Source organism: Conger conger, chromosome 14 (assembly GCF_963514075.1).
Source record: "Conger conger chromosome 14, fConCon1.1, whole genome shotgun sequence".
In the NCBI taxonomy this organism is placed as follows: Eukaryota; Metazoa; Chordata; class Actinopteri; order Anguilliformes; family Congridae; genus Conger; species Conger conger.
This window is the reverse complement of record NC_083773.1, coordinates 13,713,297-13,735,745: the sequence shown is the minus strand read 5'-3', so window position 1 is coordinate 13,735,745 and position 22,449 is coordinate 13,713,297. Positions and strand designations below refer to the sequence as shown.

Here is a 22,449-nt window from a genome sequence, read left to right as displayed (position 1 = left end):
GGAAGCACTCTTTAGAGATTCTGGTCCATGTTGACATGATGGCATCACAGTTGCAGCAGATTTGTAGGTTGCACATTCCGGCTGCAAATCTCCTGTGCCACAACATCCCAAAGGAGCTCAATTAGATTGAGAGCTGGTGACTGTAGAGGCCACTGGAGTACCCTGATCTCATTGTGATGTTTGTGGAACCAGCTTGAGATGATGTGCCCTTTGTTACTGACATGTTATCCTGCAGGAAGAAGGCATCAGAAGATCGGTAAACTCTGGCCGTGGCATTTAAACGATGCACAATTTGTATTTAGGGTCGTAATCTGTGCCAAGAAACTGTCCTGACACCTTTACACAACCACCAACAGCCTGAACTGTTGACTTAAGACAGGATGGATCCATGTTTATGCCAAATTCTGACCCTACCATCTGCATGTCACAGCAGAAATCAAGATTCAGATTATTATTCAATTATTCAGACCAGCTGACATTTTTCGCATCTTCAACTGTCCAGTTTTCGCGAGCCTGTGCCCACTGTAGCCTCAGCTTCCTGTTCTTAGCTGACAGGAGTGACAGTGGAACCTAATGTGGTCTCCTGCTGCTGTAGCCCATCCACTTCAAGGCTTGATGTGTTCTGTGTTCAGAGATGCTCTACTACATACCATGCCAACAGAACTGCTGTTCACTTGATGTTTTTTTTTTGTCATTTCTTTAAAAATGTTGAGACTGTTGTGTGTCAAAATCAAAGGAGATCAGCAGTTTCTGAGATACTAAAACTACCCCATCTGGAACCAACAATCATTCCAGTCAAATTCACTTCATTTGACCCATTGAGTTGCTGTGACATGATTGGCTGATTAGATATTTGAATTAGCAAGCTAGTGTACATGTGTACCTAATAAAGTGCACCTGAGTGCAAATAGACAAGCTCTGGAGAGTAATAGGCATGTAATTTATCTGAGAATTGTTTTAAATGTGTGAATATTTCACTGCATGAAATGGAGGGAAAAGACTTAGCCCAATATAGGCCTGGTATCACTGATTAAAGTCTCTTCATGTTGTAATAATAATAATAATTATGTTGCAATGTTCTGTGAAAGACATTTCAACTTATTCATCAATCCACATAAACGAGCACGTAAAAGGATGCTACTGTCCTAATACATTCACACTTCAATACTGAGACTTTAAAACCTACATTAATGTATCCAGTAAAATAAGCAAACGAACATGCTCACTTTAAATTCACAAACAATCCATCTGGTAACACATTCCATATGGAGGGCGAAATATCAAGAGAGAACCTGCTAGCAGCTTACCACGCATCAGCTCTAGCCTAGCAGTAACGATCACTGAACAACGGCGCTAGGATCCAGAGGCGTGTGCTTGGACTCTTCCTCCCGCTCCCTCGCCTTTTTTCTCCCAAGCCTGTTTTAAAGTCTCTGCCAGACCCGGGCTCACATGCTACTTCCTGGATGGAAGGATGGAAAGCTTCCAGAGCGGCTCCAACTATTCCCTTTCTGTTTTCGCAAGACCCGCTGCGGCTCCCCGCTGCATGGACTACTACTAGATTCCCCATTCCCTTTCCCTCCCTTGATAAATGAACTGATAGGGCTTGACCGGTGCCCTCGTCATGCTTTGCTCTGGAAGTATGATGAAGCGGTTTGCATGAAGGAGATTTTTTTGAAAGAACACTAAAAACTGTATTATTTGCCGTCATAACTTCATAATTTCTTCGCAACAGAAGCCCGAATTTGTAGCGACAGCAAGTCACATTGGCTTTGCAGTTTTCGTCGCAAATTCGCTCGACTTGAATTTATTTCCATTGTTTGAGCTTCTAATTTAAAATTTAAGACGGATAACTCTTAAAAAATTCATTTTTTGCTCTCGATGTGCATTGTGACATGCGGAGGCTACTGGAATCGTGTTGTTGGTGGATCTTTTCTTTGATTTTGTCAGCATTCGTGCTTTTTTGGGCCGACTGTCACCCTGGTAAGTTTTAATTCTCATTTTCTTTCTTAAACTTTTCCATTATTTTTTTAAATCTTGCTTTAACGTTACTTCATAAACCGTTGATGCCGATGAACATTCATAATGGCCGAAGTTAAATTGGTCCACAAGTAGAAAACGGAACATAGCTTAGTACAATACAAGCAGACACGTATGCGGGGACGTGTATGTAGCTACATAATTAAGCTTGTTGCAAGCAAACTACATTTCTTCATTGGAATGTTGAATTTCATCAGAATCCACAAAGCGCTGTACATGTTATTGAATGTTGGTCACCTAAAGCTGACGTAAATGTATAAATAGCCTCCCAGTGAATGGTTAGATAAAAATATTCTGTACATGCATTGCTAAATATAAAGCTCCCTACCTGTAACGTTGCAGTCTTAGAAATAGTGCAGCGGTAGTCAGCAGTGTCATAGGCTGTTCAAACCGTTAGTTTAACCGAAGCATTATCGGGTGAGTTTAATCTGATAGATTAAGTGCCACATAAGGTTATTATCAGCGATGACATTGGATTGTTTAGTGAGCAATTGGTTGGCTAGCTGTAACGTTATCAAAGCTACTGTACATTCGCATAAAAAGTGATGTGCAGGCTGGCAAAAGGCTACAGTAGGCTAATGAACACAACCTCTAACTCTGTGTTCTCTAGTCGGTTAAGCCTTCGTAATTTCGGGTTGACAACACATCGGAAACGTGTTCCCAGATATGGTGAAAAATAAGCAAACCATTTACACATTCCCGTTTAATAAAAAAAAATCCACTAATAATAAATTTGGTGCGGTACTGTCTTAAGCGGTATCCAAGCAAATAAGAGGTAAACGAGCTGGATTCGTTAGCTGTACTACTGTAGCAATAGAACTACGCGGACAATCAATCTCGCGCGGTAGCCTACCAATCTGTTTTGAAGGAAGGTTATGACGGATAGGCGATCTTCAGTAAACTAAATGAATTTTGCATGTGGGGGAAGAAAAGAAAAAAAGATAGCCAAGTTATCAGAGCATGGGTTCTTGTTTTGGCTGTTATTTAGATGACCTTGGGTGAGCGGCACAACGGATTTTGTTTTATTAAAAAAAAAAATCAGTTTTCAACTGAGAGTATGACCACGACAGCAGTTTAAAACAATGCATTAAGTTACTTGCCTGTGGAAGAAGTGAACGCGGTTACCAAGCGATACGGCAAAACCAATGTAGAATTGTAGGCTCCATAATTATTTTAGTCGTAGTTATCGTCTACTTTATTTGTAATCATGATATGCGACTGCACGTGTGATACGCAAACTGGTGCCATCAATTAGTTAGCTACTGGTATATTGTTAGTCTGTGGTAGTAGCCAATTTTTGTAAGTAGCTAATAAAACGCTTATTAAAATCTAAAACGTAAAGTGCAGCCTAGTTTAAAACAAACTTGAGCAAAGCATACATTATTTTTTAACAATACATCAAATGGCGTTGGGGTTAAAATACTCGAAGAGACTTATTTGAGAATGCCGCGATGTAAAATAAACATGCATCATCTTTATATTGATTTCTTCTCAATTTCAGCCATATCTCTGGAACCACTTTCTCAGAGAAACTGAAGTAATTACATTTGGGGGGCGCTGCCGGGGAGGAGAAAACAAGATCGGGTACAGGCTCCCTCTGGCAGCTTCACCGGCTAAAATAGAAGCGGTTTTAAAAGTGTACGAAAAAGGTGGCTAAATATTTAAAATGTACGTATGTCCTTTGTGTATCCTGCTTTTCTGCTTCACTTATATACAGCCGATTAAACAAGTTATGTAAAATTTACACCGCTGTCGTTTTGTTCGGATAAACTGCAACACAAGTTTTATATTTGAAGACAGTCTGGATCCTCTCATCTGGTCAAATGATCAAATTCTTAATTCACAATTCATGCAGGGAAAGCCTAGACTTTTAAAATAACATGTCATTAGAAGGGGTTGAATTGCAAAACTAACTGCATTTGAATTTCACTGTGTATGAATTGATTAAAAACCCCCAAAATTATGTAAACTACAGGGATTATTCTACTTTTTAATTAGACTGTAGTATTGGTCCTGCGCAAGTTTAGGAATAAATTATTCATGTTCCTCTAAAATTATTTTAAATCTTATAATCTTGCCTTTCAGCAGTTGGTCCTAGTTCTCATGTAACTCCTCATCTTTCCATTTTTATCCCTCACTTTGGAAAAGTGTGAATTTCAGAGGTGTGTTTGCTAATTTAAGAAAAAAATGCTTATTGATATATTTATATTTTCTATTTTTTTATGTCTACTTATTTAATGAAGAGTGATTTTTGTAAATGAAAACACAGCACCACTGAAGGGCAGATATGCTACACTGAAGGAATTATTGTCATATTGATATATTGTATTTTCCTCATCCATGTCTAGTCCCTTCTCCATCCCTGGATGAAGGCACGGTGTATGTAGCACTTGGGAAAGTGATGAAGAAGCAGATTGTGAGACCTGTAGTGGTCGTGTTTGGCATCCTAGCCCTTTGGATGTCGGGTTGTCTGTTGTCTCTGCTGCAAAGTTTCCTGAGAATCCCTGAAACATTGAATGCAGGGTAGAAGTGGCTCCTTTGATTTTACATATACTCATAGGTCTATTCCTCTGAGTTTTTACCAAAAATGAGTACAAGTAAGGGAGATGAAGCACAATTATTAAGAATTTCTTTCTTGCCTAAGATGGCTCTTACTCATCTGCGGAGTGGAGCTGTGTCATAGAGATCAATAGTTATTCCTGGAATATGATTTGCCACAAGGGCTCCTGAAAACCTTCAGTAATGGGCTACTTGATGGCCAGTCAGTTTCCATAGAGTTCTGAGTTTCAGAAACCTGTCCACTGATGTTTCACTACTGCAGCAACAACAAAAGGGCTGGTAGAAAATGGAGAACATTGCCATTTTATTGTATTGGGTCCATTCCCGCTTGGCTATTGCAAACAAGTGTCTAGCCTCTTTTTTGTCTGACAATGGCCAGTCTGCTGACTCGGCACTGAAACCTTGAAACATCTGGTGGTAATATAAAATTGCTGAGCATCAATCTAGGCATCTGATGCCACACAGCTCCTCTGAACCCTATAGGGCAGCCACAGAGTTAATTTGAAGAGTTGCATTTTCTATTTTCAGGCATAATCACAGGTGACAATAGTAAAAGATTGCCTTTTTTTTTGGTAATATAACTAATGCACTGTATTCTCTGGAAAATAAAATGGCTATTGTAGCACTACAAAAAACTGCATAGGCTGGCAAATCCCCCCCCCCCCCCGCCTTCTGGTGAGGTAGAATGCCTTTTGTGAGTCTAATCCAATAAGATAACATGTTTAATATCCATTTTGAGCAAGAGCTGAAATTTTAAATCCCTGGTGTGCAACCATCGGGCTTGACATTTTTGGCGATTGAATGTGCTCTTTGCCTCAGTAACAACATTATCGTCATCATCATCTGAGCACAAGCCATTATCTGTCTAATGCAGGACCAAAGCAGCTATAATGTCCACAAGGTCTCTTTATCAGTCGCTGCGCCTGTCATCGTCAGCGAGCATCCTAATAGATTGATTAAAAAGATATTTTGATCCGGGGAGTTAACCTTGCGGGTTACGAGGTGCGTGTGCCTGCCTGCCGATTTTTCGAATGGAGCTGTTTGATGTACGGACGACTGCGTGAGACCGCACCGAAACTTCCTTCATCTTGTGTAAAATAGGCTTCACTGTGCATTTGGAGGGAGAAACTGGGTTCTACTTGGAGCTGAGAAATTGGTGCATTTATTTCGCTGGTGTTGTGGTCAGCCATGTCTTCTTCCTGCTGCCTTAAATCAGGTTTAGCAGTATATGCTCTGAGGCTGTGGAAGTATGTTCCCAGGAAACAGATAAATGTTGGCTGTGCTCGGAAGATTGGAGACTGTGTTTTCCTTTGCCCTGTCGTTACTTTTAAGTTTAATGGAGTGTTGTATAATTGGCTTCATTTAGTGTTCCCTCATGTGGCGGTTTCATTGTTTCGACTCAGGAACACCCAAACAATGTATGTTTTATTATTTTCTATAGGAAGGGTGGGAGTTTCCCATTATTCTCTTAAAGGGTTTACAGACTGCAGTCTGCCCTCACCTCCCTCCAATTATTATTTTCTTTTTTGAGCGCCGGTTCAATTCTTTGCGTGAGCGTCAGTTTGGCTTCCTGTCTGGCCCTTCTGCGAGTAGCGAATTTCACGCTGTTAGATACAGACCCTCCGTTAGCCCACAATCAAGGATTAGAGAAGACAGCTATTAATTGAAGATCTTTAGCGCTAATGCTGTTGGCCCTTTGAATGGCGCTGTAAGACAGAAAGGCAAAGCGTGACAACCACCCCCGCTTCCCAGTGGCTGAATCAGGGGCAGTAATCAGGGGCGATCAGATCCTCTGAAGTGGAAGTACACCCTGCCACTGTTATCAGACAAAGGTTTTTTTTTTTTTTTTTAGTAGGGGGAGGAAGGGAGGTTCTGGGGGAGACTGGTAAACGTGTTGTAGACGAATCAACTCAACATTCCACCACCCTCACCCTCACACACACATACACGCATACACACTCCCTCAGACACACACACGCACACATAAACACACACATGCTCACACTCACCCTCACCCCCAAACACACACACACACACACACACACACCCCAACACACTCTCGCCCTCACACTCGCACACACCCACACGCTCACACACTCTCACACGCACACTCTCACACATACCCACACACACACCCACACGCACACCCACACACACACACTCTCACACGCACACTCTCACACATACCCACACACACACCCACACTCACACACTCTCACACATATCCTCACCTCACACGCACACACACACTCTCACATGCACACTCTCACACACACACACCCACACACACACACACTCTCACACATACCCACACACACACCCACACTCTCACACATACCCTCACCCTCACACATCCTCACACACATACACACACACACCCTCACGCACACACACACACCCTCACCCTCTCACACACACACACACACTCTCACACACACGCACACACACACACACACACACACACACACACACCCTCACCCTCTCACACACACACCCTCGCCCTCACACACACACACACTCTCTCTCACACACACACACACACACACTGGCCGGCCCTGGCAGCACGCGAGCCGTGAAACGCGGAGGACAGGACAGCGCGGCTGTGCCCGCTGTGCTCCGTCGGAGGTGGAAAGCGGGGCAAACTCCGGCCCCCTGTGACAGCTGCTGGAGTTTCTCTGCTAAAGAGGATGTCAGTTGGGAGGATGGGACGCAGTTAAAAGTGCTTCATCTGACAGTGTGTCGGCCGGGCTCTGGAGGCCCCACTATCTGATGCCACAGACACACTGGAGAATAAATGGAAGGGCAGAATAAACAGGGAACACATCAAGGGCTGCTTGTCCAGAGAGAGGTGTCAGTCCACCTAAAACTTTGCTCTTCCTCTCCAGAATGAAATGACACATCTTTTGTTCAAGCCTGTATTCTGAGATTGAAAGGTACCATCTAAATGATAAAAAGCACATGCACTTGCATAGTTCCTCATCCCGTCAGCTACTTAAAATTATTACTGACAAGAAATGATTTCAATTTCAATTAATATATTTATTTTTTAATGCAAGAAGGCAGAAACAATAGAACAAAATGGGGAGATTGATGTCTTTATTTCTGTCAGGTTATGCCTTCAGATCGATGTATTGTTTGCCTTTATTGCTGTGCTGTCTCTTTTGGACCACCCACACTCCACACCTCCCACCCACTCTTGCTGAGGAACCATGGATACTAGCTGGAGCCGGGGCAGGCACTGGACTTACGGATGGTATATGCGAGCAATCGTATGGAGGGGAGCCACATACGTACTCCTCGCTTCCCTCTTCAACAAGCAAGGTTTCGGAGCGCTCATTTTCATCCTGGTCATCAGCTTGAATGCTGTTCGTTTTTGTGATTGTGACAGGCACTGATCCATTACCCTGTCAGGCCTTTAGTGTCTTCTGTCAGAGAGAAGATTGGGTACTGTCATTAAAGCTAAAGTCCACTCAGGTGCCGGTTTGGAGTTTGTCAAATTCTAAATGTAGTCAGGAGCTTATAAATGCAATCAAGTCCAGATTACTTTGTATTTAGCACCCTGTTACTGATGAAGGGACTGCATACCATTTTGGTGAACACATCTACTTGTGTAATGTGCTCTTATAATTGTTTTTGGTTTTGACTGACACAAATTCCACACCCTGCATTGTGAGCTCAACCTCAACAAGCAGAGATACCTTGACTAACATAGCAAGCTAACCATAGCATACACATTGTCCACACTTTTTTTGCTGTTGTGGAAAATTGTCATAACCATTTCATAACTTTTCATAACTGTTGAATCGTTGCCGTTTATTTTAAAGGCAGTATTTGAGAGATCCGAGATAGGAGCAGGAAATTGTATGTTAAAATTCCTTTAAAATTAGTCTAGCAAAATCAAAGCTCTGTTATGTGCAGGGTGGAAATCCGAGTCATTCAATAAAAGAAAATACATTTAGCAGAGAATTCTGTGGTCATTGAAACTTTCTCCTGATCTATTGTGTTGAGTAGCATGCAGTCTGAGACTTGTGTCTTTATTGTAGTGTTTTCCTTGGTTTTTTAAGGCAGGACAGTTGGCCTAGAGTGAAGAGGACAGACTGCTTTACGTGCACAGTGGGCTCTGAAAACATTCTTGGAATTGTACTCTGCACAAGGGCAAATATCCAGAATATGATTTATTGTAGAATTTAAAAGAAAGGAGTGCATATCCTGTAATACGTGTGAATGAGAGAGAGAGAGAGAGAGATTAGCGGTGTTCCAAAAGAAACAAAAAAACATTTATGTTAAAGGATTAAGACAAGAGGGTTCAAAGGAAGCTCCAAGATAAAATATCATTAGCTGCTCAGAATGTAGTGTTGTCATATATTAATATAATAAGCACTCTTTATGTTCCCTTCTGATGTTTGGGGTACCATATGGTGTTATTTTACTGCCAGTTGTCGTGTAAACTATTCATTCAGTCCTCACGCAGAGTTATTTTTCTCTCATGCAAAAATATATATGCGCACCCTCAAATGTAACCTGCTCTGGCTCAAAATGTCGGCACGCTCTCAAAAATGCTTTGCTTCACGTAAAAAATTGCTGTTCTCTCACCTGGTGAGTAGGTACGCACATTCAAATTAAAACTTAAACCAATGAGAGTAAGTTATGGGTTTAACCAATGAAATTGTTAGACCTAGTTTTCACGTTTTTTTAAATAAAAAAATAAATACTATTTTTAAAAACTTTATCGCACAGAATCATCAGTTCGCTATCTACTTAGCTATTTCTCTAGCTACATTTAATGAGGGTTGATTAAGCACAATGCTTGGGCAATGGCCTGTTTGGGACAGTGTAGTTGTTGAATAATGTAGCCTAGTTCTAATTATCCATATTGCATATGAAGTTTGGAAAGTGCTTTATCTGCCTTGAACTGCTCTCATTAAATGCTATAGAAATACGGCCAGATGACCTAGCTAACTGATCATGGGACATGATACAGCCTGACATATAACAAACAGCTATTTTTCCCAGGAATCAAACACAGAAATATGGTTGGCTTAGCTGCTGTCCAAGCTACTGATTCACTTAATGCTGACAATAATGGAAAACCTTATAGATGTGCTACAAAAACTCGTCTCTGTTTTACGCTCTTCAAAATGCATTATGTAGCAAATAAATATGTTGTTTAAGAAATCAGTGCATCGGGCTCCCAGGCTGTTATGTCGGAGGCTAGTAAACCTTTTCTTGTTCAGTTCATTAGCTAGAGAGGGGGAGGAGCGTGCCGCCAAGACCAATCAAATGTAATTCTACATTGTATCGTGCCAGCTTGATGCAGATGCAAAGTTATATATTACAAAACAAATCAAACTAAAATCGCTACTGATCTCTCATAAGCAGCAGATTATTTTAGTTCGATTTTTTTGTAATATATAACTTTCCTTGTTTTTCAATTTATGTAGGGATTTTTGTTGTGTCTCAGCGCACTAACGTTGGGTTGAATAGGATCATGGTTAATGTAGTACTTAGTGGCATTTGACGCACTGATACTACAAGGGTAGTGACGCCGGCAGGCAGGCTGCTATAAAATTTGAGTGGTGGCTTGTACCAAGTTCTTAGCAACATGCTTTTTTAAAGGGCATAGCATAAATGCACGGTATTATTGGATGTAATTTAACTCGTAGAACAGAATGTGAAAGCGTATGTTAACCAGTTTGGTTAACATTCTATAGTGCGTACGGCACTAACAAATCATTCTGTTTTACAGGAATATATCCTTTACACTGAACACACCCTCTAGTGGCAGTTGCAATGGTACGTGGTGTTATTTTGCTTAGAGCACACATATGTTAACCAAACTGTTGTCTTTGCCTACAAAAACACATTATCACTGTAAAACACGATGTAGGGGAACAGTCGGACTAAACGTATCATTGCTCAAACCCACAGCCTTCTCTAATTGGTTTAGGCAGTTTTTTTTGAGAGAGCAAGCAGTGTGAGGTTTGAATGAGAATGCAGCGATGTTCTCGAGAGCATGGGATGAATTTGAACATGCGCACATACACTGAGGAGTGAGAAAACAGAGCACAGTGTATAGTGTGCGTACAGTTAGTTTGGTATGTTTGAGGGCATGCATATATTTTTGCATTCCAGAAAAGGAAATTAGGAATAGTGCTCTCATGCAAAAATATGCGTGCTCTAAGCAAAATAACACCACGTACCATTGCAACTGCCACTAGAGGGTGTGTTCAGTGTAAAGGATATATTCCTGTAAAATGTAATGATTTGTTAGTGCCGTACGCACTATAAAATGTTCCGGGGTGCTTACCCGAGACTGGCTTATTGTATTTCTCCCTTTTTTTAGTGGGTGGAGGAAGGGAGCTACAGAGAAATAGACGGATGCCACCTGCACGTTGTGTTTGATCATATGATTCGTAGGCCTTTCTATGGGTTTTCTATCGGGTGCCTTAGTCCATAATTGGTTAATGATCCTGGTGACTCTTAACATTTGCTCCTGTCGTTTCTGAATCCGTATGCTTGTTGAGCACATCATATTTTGAGTACAGAAAAAAATACTGTCTTTTCTTGTTTTCACTCATTAACTAGTACTTTTCCTCAGCAGTAGACTTGGTTTGCACGGATCCACAAATCCACTCCTCGGATTCCTTCTTTTGCGTTTTAGTTTAGTATAGCTAGTAGAGTAGTTTAGTAGAATGTTGCTCCCTTGGTCCAAACATCGTGGTTTCTGTTTTATTCTTCCTGTTCCTAGAGTGTTCTCAGTGTTTATACATAGACACTGATTAGTGTTATTAAAAGCATTAATTGCTCCCCAGTTACCATTTGGCATTTTTCATCCCTATGAATGAAATGTTTACAAAAGTGTGGATAACTTGTTCGCCTTGATTTTTCAAAGACTAGAACCACTTGGGCCTTCAGTGAACACATGGGTAAGACCATTTGCATTAAGACCTATGACATTTTTCTTTTAAGTCTTTTATTTATTTATTTAGGTATTATTTATGAACACATCACACAATGCGGTGTTGATTTATTCCTTCATTTTAGATGAGTCAAGAAAAAAAGCTTGACTTATCAAAGAAGAAATCCTGCCTGGACGGTGCTGTTTGTGCAGAAAAAATGACTGAAAGGAAAGTCATCCCAATACCAGAGCAGACTACAAGGATCCTACGTATAGTTTTTGCAGAAGCCGTTTGGTGCATTAAGGTGAATGGAGGAGTATGGCTGGTTATTACAATGACCTCTGCTTCATTTTCCAAGGAGAGGAAAAAACGCCCACACGCCAAGAAGCGTTCCTGTCACACAGTCATTGGCAGGCCAGGGAGAACAAGAGTCTCCTCATTAAATTCTCGCAGTGGCATTGGTTTTTCCACTTTAATGCTTGGGAGACACTTCTTCCTCTTTGGAGAGATTGGAATACGGACTGCAGCAGAGCCCAATTTGTCTTACTTCGGGGAGGCCGTTTCAACTCTAATGCTCTTGCTCTCTGCCGCTAAATTGGCCTTTTTTTGTTTTGCACATTCACAAAACATGTCAGGTAATCAGTCACTGCAATATTGAACAGTTGGAGAAAATGTGTACAATCAAGTCCAGACCAAAACAGATTACCCAGCTGCCAATATTCCACATCATTTACAGTTCTGTGGAAGTAAATTAGGTGAGGGCCAATGACTGTGTGTCTTTTTTTATTTTTATTTATTCTTTTTTTTTATCATCTCAAGATATGAAAAGCTTTTCTACTCAAGGTAAATATATTCAGACAGGGTCTCCTGGGTGACACACAATTTCCCTGTAATCATGTTTGTGAGGGATGAAATGGCATATTTATACATCATGTTTTTAATGTAAACTTGATGTGATCACTGTATGTCTTGTCTTGTTTGCATATTTATTTTATTATAAATTATAAATATATATTATTATTATTATTATTATTATTATTATTATATATTTGAAGTATTTTCCCTGGACTGGAATTGAGGAAAATGTGTTTTTCTTGTCAAGGCTCATTTCTGAAGAACTCTATCTGGAACACTTATTATGTTGAGTACTATAGAGGTTGGTGATTTAATAGGAACCCTGTTGACTATTTTGACATTCCACCTTTAGGTTATGAATGTGTTTGGTTTCTCAATGGAAACTTCCATATTCTCCCTTTGGAGGACCTCTAATTAACCAGGTATTTGAATATTGTGGCCTTTTCTTATGACATTTGAGTATTTCAGAACCATAGTTTTCAGTGATTTTCAACAAGTGCAATCCCCCAGGTCGCCAAAAGCACTTTACATCTTTATGTGAGCATTTTCTTTTGTATGATTTCAATAAAGTGGAGGAGTATTTTTCTAGTGTTCCGGGGAGGAACAAAAGCAGTTATTTAAAAAATGACTCCCCTTAACAAAATACTTAAATTGGTACTTAAAACTGTCAGGTCTCATTCGATGGGAATGGTGGAACGCCAAGAAGAATACGTGGAGAGGATAGGAAGGTCTGAGACTGCCACCCCGGCAACCAGACGGTGACGGAGTTTGGCGGTAGCTCTGCGCTCAACTGGAGGCCTCGCAGACTGCGATGCGATTTCATATCAATCAACATGCGCACCGTAGGTATTAAAAACAATCAGTGTAGCCGGGAGTGCAGAATATAGTGTGCGTTAAACTCTGAGCAGGTGGGGTGTTTTCAAAGAAACCACCGTGAAATTAATTCTGGAGTGAGCAATTCTTTTTGCTGTGACGATCTGAAGCCTTCTGGCCGGCCTCCCATGGTACTGTTTGGCCTTTCCCCTCTCCCTCCTCCCTCTGAAATGTGACAGCCAGTCGGCATGCTAGGCCCCGTTGATGCCGCCAGAATACCAGAAACTTCCAGAAAGCCCTCATGGCATGCCATATCGTCTGTTTTAAATCGCTGCGATACAGAAAATTCCCTCTCCTTTCAAGGTCAGGATTCTTTTTGAGGCGTGATTTCCTGTCTTAAGTTGCCGGTGGGGTGTCACTCCTGATGCAGGCTGTCTCACCCTGGCTAGACATCCCCACCACTCCAGCCCCGTTTTCACCTCGGGAGTGTCAGATTTTGTCCTCCGTGCTCTTGTCAGCACACAGTGCTGTTGGGGCCCCTGAAAGAGAGTGGATGAACCTCTCTCTTCGAGGAGAACCCGGAAGAGTGAGCCCTGTGCTCCACACGTCTTATTCCCTGTCAGCGGGGCCATCCTGTGCGTTCCACCCCAAAGTCCCTCAGATTTACGCGGCGACGACAGCCTTCCCTCCGCACTGAATCACCGGCCGTCCGGCCCGCGGGATGGATGACCAGGAGGACAGACTCGATGGAATCCGGTCAGGCGGAACGGCGTGTAACACTTGTAGGTGTTGCTCCCGCAAGCCCCCGCCACTGCCGCCCCCCCGGTTTTACGGAGCACGCGGGCGCGCTGAGAAAGGAGCGTTTTGAAGCGAGGCGTGACCGGACGTGACCGGACCTGACCGCCGGCTCTTTTTCCATCAAGGCCGGCCGACGGCTGGGTCAACGCCCCGCTTCGCGTGTCACGCTCGAGTGTCCGAGTCTCCATCTGCCATCGTGTCACTGACGAACACGCCTGGAACGCCACAATGGCTACCGTACGCAGACCCATTCGAGACGAGTGTCAGAAGAGAACTGCAGCTGGATGGCACTGCAAGCCTGATTCCAATCTGTGAGGTATATACTCTATTTGAGGAATTGTTTTGATGTATGTTTCCCCTGTTATAGTTTTGCAAGACGTTTGCGTTGCTGTGGTAGTAGAAAGTAGTAGTAGCCATGAGCAGCCACTGTTTTAGGCATGCAAAAATAGCAAATGTACTATTTTCAGAAAGTGCATGTGGGTGGCAGCTCTTGTTTGGGTTTGCACAATTTTTCTCAAAAAATTGTAATAGATGGGCTGCATTCAAGGGCTGGTATTGGGCGTGTTCACCGTATTCTGCACTGCGGATAATAGGCTTGGTGGCAAAATGTCAGCAGAGCTTTTATTTATTTGCATACCAAACATTCCCGTTTGTGTGAAGCAAATATTTACCCACGCCAATCCGAGAACAGTGCTCTGAATGGGAAGGGCAGGCATTTGTTTTCTAGATGGGTCAAGTCCTGTGCTTTGGGACTGGAAGTATTCCTGAGCTCTCAGGCCATGTCACTGCTAGGCTTCTCACACTGACAGCATCTTGACGTGCATTCATTGAACGATAAAAAAGAAGAAATCTAATTACCATTAAACAAGGATGAAGTTCCAGCCTGGAGTTGACTCTGGGGCATATTAGAGACAATTAACAAAGATCAGGAGAGACAGTTCCCCTGGTTTCTGCTTCCATGATCACGGAACGTCCTTGCCAAAAGCACCCTTCCAGTCTTATTCTCTGCGCACATGCGCCCAAGCTTTCCAGTGTGTTTTTCAGTATTCGGGATTGCATTGTTTCAAGGATGTTCAAGATTTCACAGAAGATATGTCGGTGGCTGTTGATAGGTTTATTTTTTTTAAAGTACATTGGGTTTTATTTATTTATTCTGATCTTGTATACATACGGGTGCAGTCTCTCCTTTTGGATCAAACCTGGAGTTTTGGGTGATTTTAGGGGGGGTTCATGACAAGACTATCTTGGTGCTGCAGCGACTTCCACTGTATGCAGTACGAGATGCGCTGTCGTCACAGAAAGGCTGTATTGTGTTGCAGGGAGGCGCTTGGCCGGGTGGCCAGGCTGATGATGGCAGATGGCCGGTTGCTGAAAAATATCATTACATTTCCGCTCCGCGGGTGTGCTCATGGCCAAATGATGATGCAAAAGCCTTGGCCCCCGGCTAGCAATGCGGTGCTGTGACCTTCTTACCAAGGAAGCGCCGGACAGAGTAAAAGAACGTGACACTAGAAGAGAGGGGAAGAAGAGAAAGTGTTGATTTCTCTGTTTGTTTGCTTGTTTGTATTGTGGTGCTGTGTGTTTGGTGACTGCTGCGTCAACATGAATTTCGTCTTGAGCTATTAAATCCACGTGGGGGTGTGCAAGGATGCAGGCATGCTGATGCAGGGAAAGTGATCTCCATTTTAGCTCATATTCATTACAGTTTTAAACACCTGCATATTGGTCAGCAAGGGAAGCACTCGCACCCTTTGCTTTCCGAGGGACTGATTATTGTACTAAAAGGACCCAAAAATACAGTAATGGGAAAATATCTGCATGAACTACTATTAATCTGAAGTCAGGCTCTCGGTTGGTGGTGTCATGCCCCACAGTCCAGGAACAAATTCTGACAATGCCAGTGCTGACTGTGACTTAAGTTCTGCCGGGCAGGGCGTAATTGGGCATAGCGTCATACGGGGGATATCCCCTGCCATATTGCACAAAGGCAGCTCCTGGTTATTTGGGCATCTGCAGCCTGCTTCCACCAGCTGCCTTTCTTTTGCTTTGCTTGCAAGTAAAATCTGGGATATAGCCTGTACGCAGACTACCCCTCCTGCATCGGAAAAGGGCCCTGCTAACCTGTGCTCAATTTCAGTAACGGTATAGAGGAATGTGTTACTTTAGGCTGTAGGTCTGTACTCATCTTTAAAAAGCTGCTTTAGAGGGGGGAGGATTAGCTTCGGCTGCAAACCAGATGATTTTATAATTAGTTGTTGTGGGGCTGAGCCAGTGTGGAGGAACAGGCCCAGGATCCATTCTTCACTCTCCCTGCCACGTGGAAGTGTTTCGCTCTGCTTTAAAGTGCGGACTGTAGCCCTGAGCCCACAGGGGCAGAGACTGCTGAAGTGGGGACTACAGCCCGAAGGCACACTGTGTAGGATGCATGGAAAATAAAATACTCTGGGGCTGCTATGGTACTTCCCCAAACCACAATCCTCTCCTGTGTGAGCTTAGGAGACGAAGGTAGAACTTCTGAAAGTTCTTGGGGATTTTGACAGACACATTGGTTAAAGGTCATGCTGACCTAGGTCCATATGGAAAAAAAAAAAAGAAAAAAGAAAAAAAGGCTTCTGAGATAATGAGTATGTGGTTTGTGTATGGTCCATTAATTGTGAAGAACTTCTGTAGAACGATTGTTCTTGAAGCGTTTCACCTTTAATAATGAAGCTGTCACCAAGATAGATTTTCTTAGTGATCTTGGGTGGCCCATTGGCTGATGGATGTAGGCGAGTGTGCATATTTGTAGATGCTTATGCTTGTGTTGTGAGGCACTTATGAAAACAATATGGGCACTCCCACTGATAAAATTAAATCAGGTGTGACTAAACTGTTTTCTTTTAATCGCAGAAACAGCCTTTTCAAAGATCCAATTGTATTGAGAAGATAATTATAAATTTTTTCTCGGTTCAATTCATAAAATAGTTTAAAGTTTTTGTCATGCTGATTTGGCAACAGTACGTTCTTCAGCTTGCCTGTGATTCACAAGTGTGATTTGGGAGATTTGTGGTTAAAGAGTTTAAAGAAGGCGCAATTTATCAGTTGGTTACTGCTGTTAACTTGGCATGAAATGTTTGTCTAATGTGAGATACAATATGTTGCTTCAGATTCTAAGGGCATGTGTTCAGCATGCTAGTCATGTAATTATGGGCTTATGAATAAGGAAGCCTATATATTGATATAATGGACAGGAGGAGGCATTCCTTCTGTAAGGATGGTGATAATGTGTGAAGGTATTTTTTAAGTCTATTTTGATCAACACCGCGGTCCTTATTGCCCAAGGACATATTGTCAGTCATGAATCCACACCAGCATAGCTGTGTCTTGTTTTTATTCTTTGTCGAAGATTCTGGGTTTGATAGACATGGCGAATTTGTCATTTTGCCAACATGATATGCTTTTCATTTTTGGCATAATCTCATGAGCTTCCTACTAAGCTGAACGAGCAAAGAAACGGTTATCAATCCAAACAGACAAATGTCATTTCTAAAGCGCTTTTCTGCCCCCTCTGTAAGGCAGCAGTCATCTGAGGCTTATCCTCAGTCTTCATCTGTATTTCCGGCTGAAAAAGGATGGTCATTCATGGAGCAAATAAAGAAGAGAATTATTTCTAAGAACAGGCAAGGTTCTGAAATTGGGTAGAAATCTCAGTTCTCCTCCTGTGCCACGCGAGTGAAAAGACGTGTTTGTGACACCGATGGGTTGGGGCTGATCGAGAAAGCTTGGAAAAATACTGCCAAATTTGTTGATTTATTCTCCCCCTCAATGGCATCTCAATCCATACCTGTCAGTCGAAAGACAACATTTTTGCGATTATAAATCCCTCCATGTACATAATGAACTTTTTTTTCGTCATTTCCAAAGATTGTGTTTTACAACGTACAATAAGCCACCTATGCATTATGTATGGGAGGGAGAATTATGTATGGGGAATTCGAGCAGAGGAATCTACATGTGTAAACCACTGCAGGCTCATTGGAGCTCTATTGGAATATGCAATTAAAAACAAAAATCAAAATAAAGAAGACAATGGGCCTCATGCAAGAACCACTCGTACAGATTTGTTCCTAAATTGATTAGATCTTTTAAAACAAGATTATGTGGCACACTTGTTAGAATATTTTCTGAAGTAGGAGCAACGTTTAAGAGTGTGCTTGACCTGTCCTACGAATCAAGGAAACAGCCATTCCATTAATTTCCTATGGAGTGCCTTGCAGTGCAGCATCTTGGATCAAACTTTCAAACTAGGCATTGCAGATCAAATATGAATCAAAATTTAGCAACTGCATTGCTTGTCAACGGTCTGCCTTATTATTCATTCATTAATTCATTATCCTAACCCGCTTATCCTGAACAGGGTCGCAGGGGGGCTGGAGCCTATCCCAGATACATTGGGCGAAAGGCAGGAATACACCCTGGACAGGTCGCCAGTCCATCGCAGGGCACACACACCATTCACTCACACACTCATACCTACGGGCAATTTAGACTCCAATCAGCCTAACCTGCATGTCTTTGGACTGTGGGAGGAAACCGGAGTACCCGGAGGAAACCCACGCAGACACAGGGAGAACATGCAAACTCCACACAGAGAGGCCCCGACCGACCGGGATTCGAACCCAGGACCTCCTTGCTGTGAGGCAGCAGTGCTACCCACTGCACCATCCGTGCCGCCCTGCCATATTATGCTTATCTGAAAACCCAATGAACCACAGCCAACCCAATCATTACATTACATTACATTACATGTCGTTTGGCTGACGCTTTTATCCAAAGCGACTTACAGTTGATTAGACTAAGCAGGAGACAATCCCCTGGAGCAATGCAGGGTTACGGGCCTGGCTCAAGGGCCCAATGGCTGTGCCGATCTTATTGTGGCTACACCGGGGAATCGAACCAATGACCTTGTGGGTCCCAGTCACGTACCTTAACCACTACACTACAGGCCGGCGCCAATCAGGTACCGACTATGTGAGAAATCCCTTTGGCCATCTGTCTGATGGTACCCACCTACAGTACTATATATACTGTCTTATAACAGACAGTTTGTTGAATCTGGCTTGGCAAACTTGTACGAGCCCTTCGTACTAAAGTAAGATACATTTAGTATAAGAACACTAAAATGTTCTTGCATGAGGCCCGATGTGTAGAAACAAAATTGGTCTGAGAAAATATGTTCCTGGGGTAAGGTTTGAGTCGTTGAGCATGTGTCCTGATTTTTACGAGGACAAAAAAAAAAAGGGTTGCAACAGCAGGTTTTCAGCTCATTTCCTGACCTTTTGCACCCTGTTCACATTTAAGGGCTGTAGCAGGGTTGCAGTTTAGTCAAGGCCCATTTTAGCTCTGGTTCAGATGTCCTTGAACCATTTCAGTTTGATGACCATATAATATCTGAAGAAAAAATGGCAAAATGAACGCACCAAGGTCTTCATGTCCTAGCCAATCCTCATTCTTTGAGTAATGAGGCATTTTATTTATTTATCTTACTTACATTTTTAAGGGAAGAAAGAAAATACAGTTTCAAGGGTTATTTTGGTTATTGAGTGAATGGAAGTGCAATATATCTTGACATTGACTGTTATTATTATCATGGGCTGTTAAGTATTGAGTCCTATGCTTTGTTTTATGCATGCCCAGTGTTATGCATGCTCAGTGCTCAAAAATGGAAACCTTTCTGCCCAGTGAAAAAAATAAAAAGAAACATTTTGTTTTACCAATTACAATGGAGAGCATGTATAGGCCCACTTCATTTCAACTTAGAAGATATGCCAGTTTAAAGTAGAGGGCTGTACATTTCAACCTTCCTCGTCATAACAAAGTCATAGAGCCCTGTCATATTAGACTAGGTTAGGCGCTTAAGTAATGGGTCACTGCTACATCAACCTAATTCGCATTCACTCTCATTATAATCTTTTTAATTAACGATCGTTATGCTCTGGAGTTTAAAAAGGTTGGGGTGTATTTTAAATGACATAGGCGCCTGGCGTGATTGACAAGCTGTACGATTCTTCTGGAGATGCGTGACTGGAGAAATCAAGGCTCCCATGTTTCAAGGGGAATTTTATCAGTGACACCATCAACTTAATTTATAGCCCTTCTCCTAGTCTCCCTGCCTCTCCACCATTCTGCTTCTCTGCCACTGGGAGGGCAATTCAGTTTTGCACCATAAAGACAAGGGTGTTTGGGTTACCATTATGCATGTCTATACATATTCATTTTTTGGGTGGGGAGAGCTAGAAGGAGAGAAATGCAGGCTACCAATGATTTGTGGTGCCAAAGATGGGAATTGAATTCTCAGAGGGAAAATGGGATTTGGTTGCAGCTTGAACCGATAATGATGTAGCCCAAATGGATTTGTAATGGCTATTCATGGAGATGGTGAGCCGCTAAAATGGGTTGACACAAATATTAATACAGGTGGGTAGAGGAGCTAGCTGGGGTTGCCAGGGGCGTAAGACATCACCCATGTCTTTTGGCTCCAGGTAAACAAAACAAACAAAAAAAGGAAGAAGAAAATCTACATTTTCCGATACTAACTGAATACAACATTTCAGTATGTCCCCTATGTGTGATACTTGGACCACCTGAGTTAAGGACAGTTTCATAAAATAAGTGCAAGGCATTTACAATTTTGTATATACATACTACATGTCTGCAATACACAAATCAGTACACACACAGTTAAATTAAAAATAAATTCCTCCGCTGCCTAAAATTACTGCTCTGACCTAAGGAATATGTAATCTAAGAAAAATGTTTGCATGTAAACCATTGACTACACATCAATAGCTAATGATAGGCAATATGGCCAAAGTTATTTTTTGATTGTATTATATTATGTTTGTTCCCTTGTTTGTATTTAGACAGGGTGAGGAAAATGAGTGCCTTTGGCTTTGTTCCAGGCCATGAGAGATACATTATCTAAATGTGTGAGCAAACAGGCGGCGGGTAGCTCCTTTCTCTTTGTCAGTCTTGGCATCTACCATGTGATCTTTTGAATTTCATTTTGATCTCTTAGATTATTTTTGCATACGAGTCATTTAAAAATGTAACACGACTTTCAATATTTTTCATGTGTTTGATTTTGTAAGGCATTACAGGTTTTGTGCATATCTGGGCAAATCTCTTAATCATTTGTCTTCTGGCCCTCAGGTTCCTCCAGGTTTTGTGGTCTTAATTCAGCTGCTTCCATGAGGCCTGCCAGCTCTTTCTTCATAATGCTCATTTTGGTCAGCCTATTGTTTTTTTTTCCCTCTATTTCTCAGCCTCATAATGGCTTCCTTGATTTTCATTTGGCAGAACTCTGTTCCTCATATTGATAAACACAAATAACGCTCCAAAGACTATGAAAATCAAGGCCTAGTATCAGGACTAGGTACCGGAAGCTGAAAGCTGACGATAACCTGAAATGGGGGCACTGTGTATAAAAAGTTCTCTAATTACTTTCTTCAGTAAGTATGGATAAGGCCCGGCCCGAACTGGTCACGTGGGATCGCCGCCCTGTGGGCTCACCACCTGCAGGGGTCGGCATCGGAGTCGGGTGCTTTGCCCAACGGGCAGTAGGCAAAGGCGGGGATCCGGGCGTGCTGATCCTCGGCGTCGCAGACTGGTTCTGGGGACGTGGAACGTCACCTCTCTGGTGGGGAAGGAACCGGAGCTAGTGCGGGAGGCGGAGCGGTACCAACTAGATATAGTTGGGCTCACCTCCACGCACAGTACTGGTTCCGGAACCAAACTCCTGGAGAGGGGCTGGACTCTGTTCTTTTCTGGAGTTGCTCAAGGTGAGAGGCGCCGGGCGGGTGTGGGGATACTCACAAGCCACCGGCTGAGCACCACTGTGTTGGAGTTCCACCCGGGGAACGAGAGGGTCGCCTCTCTGCGACTACGTGTCGCTGGGGGGAAGGCTCTGACTGTCATTTGTGCGTATGCACCAAATGGAAGTTCAGAGTATCCGGCCTTCTTGGAGTCACTGGGTGGCATCCTGGAAAGGGTGCCACCCGGAGACTCCATAGTTCTGCTGGGCGACTTCAACGCTCACGTGGGCAATGACGGAGAAACCTGGAGGGGGGTGATTGGGAGGAACGGCCTGCCTGATCTGAACCCAAGCGGTGTTTTGTTATTGGACTTCTGTGCTGGTCATGGATTGTCGATAACAAACACCATGTTCGAGCATAGGGTAGCTCATAAGTGTACTTGGTACCAGAGCACCTTAGGCCAAAGATCGATGATCGACTTTGTGGTCGTATCATCAGACCTGCGGCCGTATGTCTTGGACACTCGGGTGAAGAGAGGAGCAGAGCTGTCAACTGATCACCACCTGGTGGTGAGTTGGATCAAGTGGCCGGGGAGGCTGCCTGACAGACCCGGTAAACCCAAACGTGTAGTGAGGGTGAACTGGGAACGTCTGGCGGAGGCCCCTGTTCGCGAGGTCTTCAACTCCCACCTCCGG

At 42.8% G+C, this 22,449-nt stretch overlaps 2 protein-coding genes across 4 annotated transcripts in view; one reads left to right on the top strand and one right to left on the bottom strand.

The window, feature by feature from the left end:
- fhit (fragile histidine triad diadenosine triphosphatase) overlaps positions 1–3,231 on the bottom strand; it is a 249,524-nt gene extending 246,293 nt beyond the window's left edge. Inside the window, exon 1 of one of the 3 annotated variants that reach the window (XM_061219527.1) lies at positions 3,138–3,231. Coding sequence is in view for 1 of the 3 variants with exons in the window: in XM_061219525.1 (XP_061075509.1) it covers positions 1,308–1,314 (7 nt within the window). In the remaining 2 variants the exon portion in view is untranslated. Of the gene's footprint in view, positions 1–1,307; positions 1,481–2,365; positions 2,437–3,137 lie in introns of those variants that run through there. The other 2 variants (XM_061219529.1, XM_061219525.1) reach the window with 2 other exon arrangements.
- The window catches only part of ptprga (protein tyrosine phosphatase receptor type Ga), a 213,721-nt gene continuing 193,050 nt past the window's right edge, over positions 1,779–22,449 (top strand). Inside the window, exon 1 of the mRNA XM_061219524.1 lies at positions 1,779–1,980. Within this exon, the coding sequence (XP_061075508.1) occupies positions 1,893–1,980 (88 nt within the window). The 5' untranslated portion in view covers positions 1,779–1,892. The remainder of the gene's footprint in view (positions 1,981–22,449) is intronic.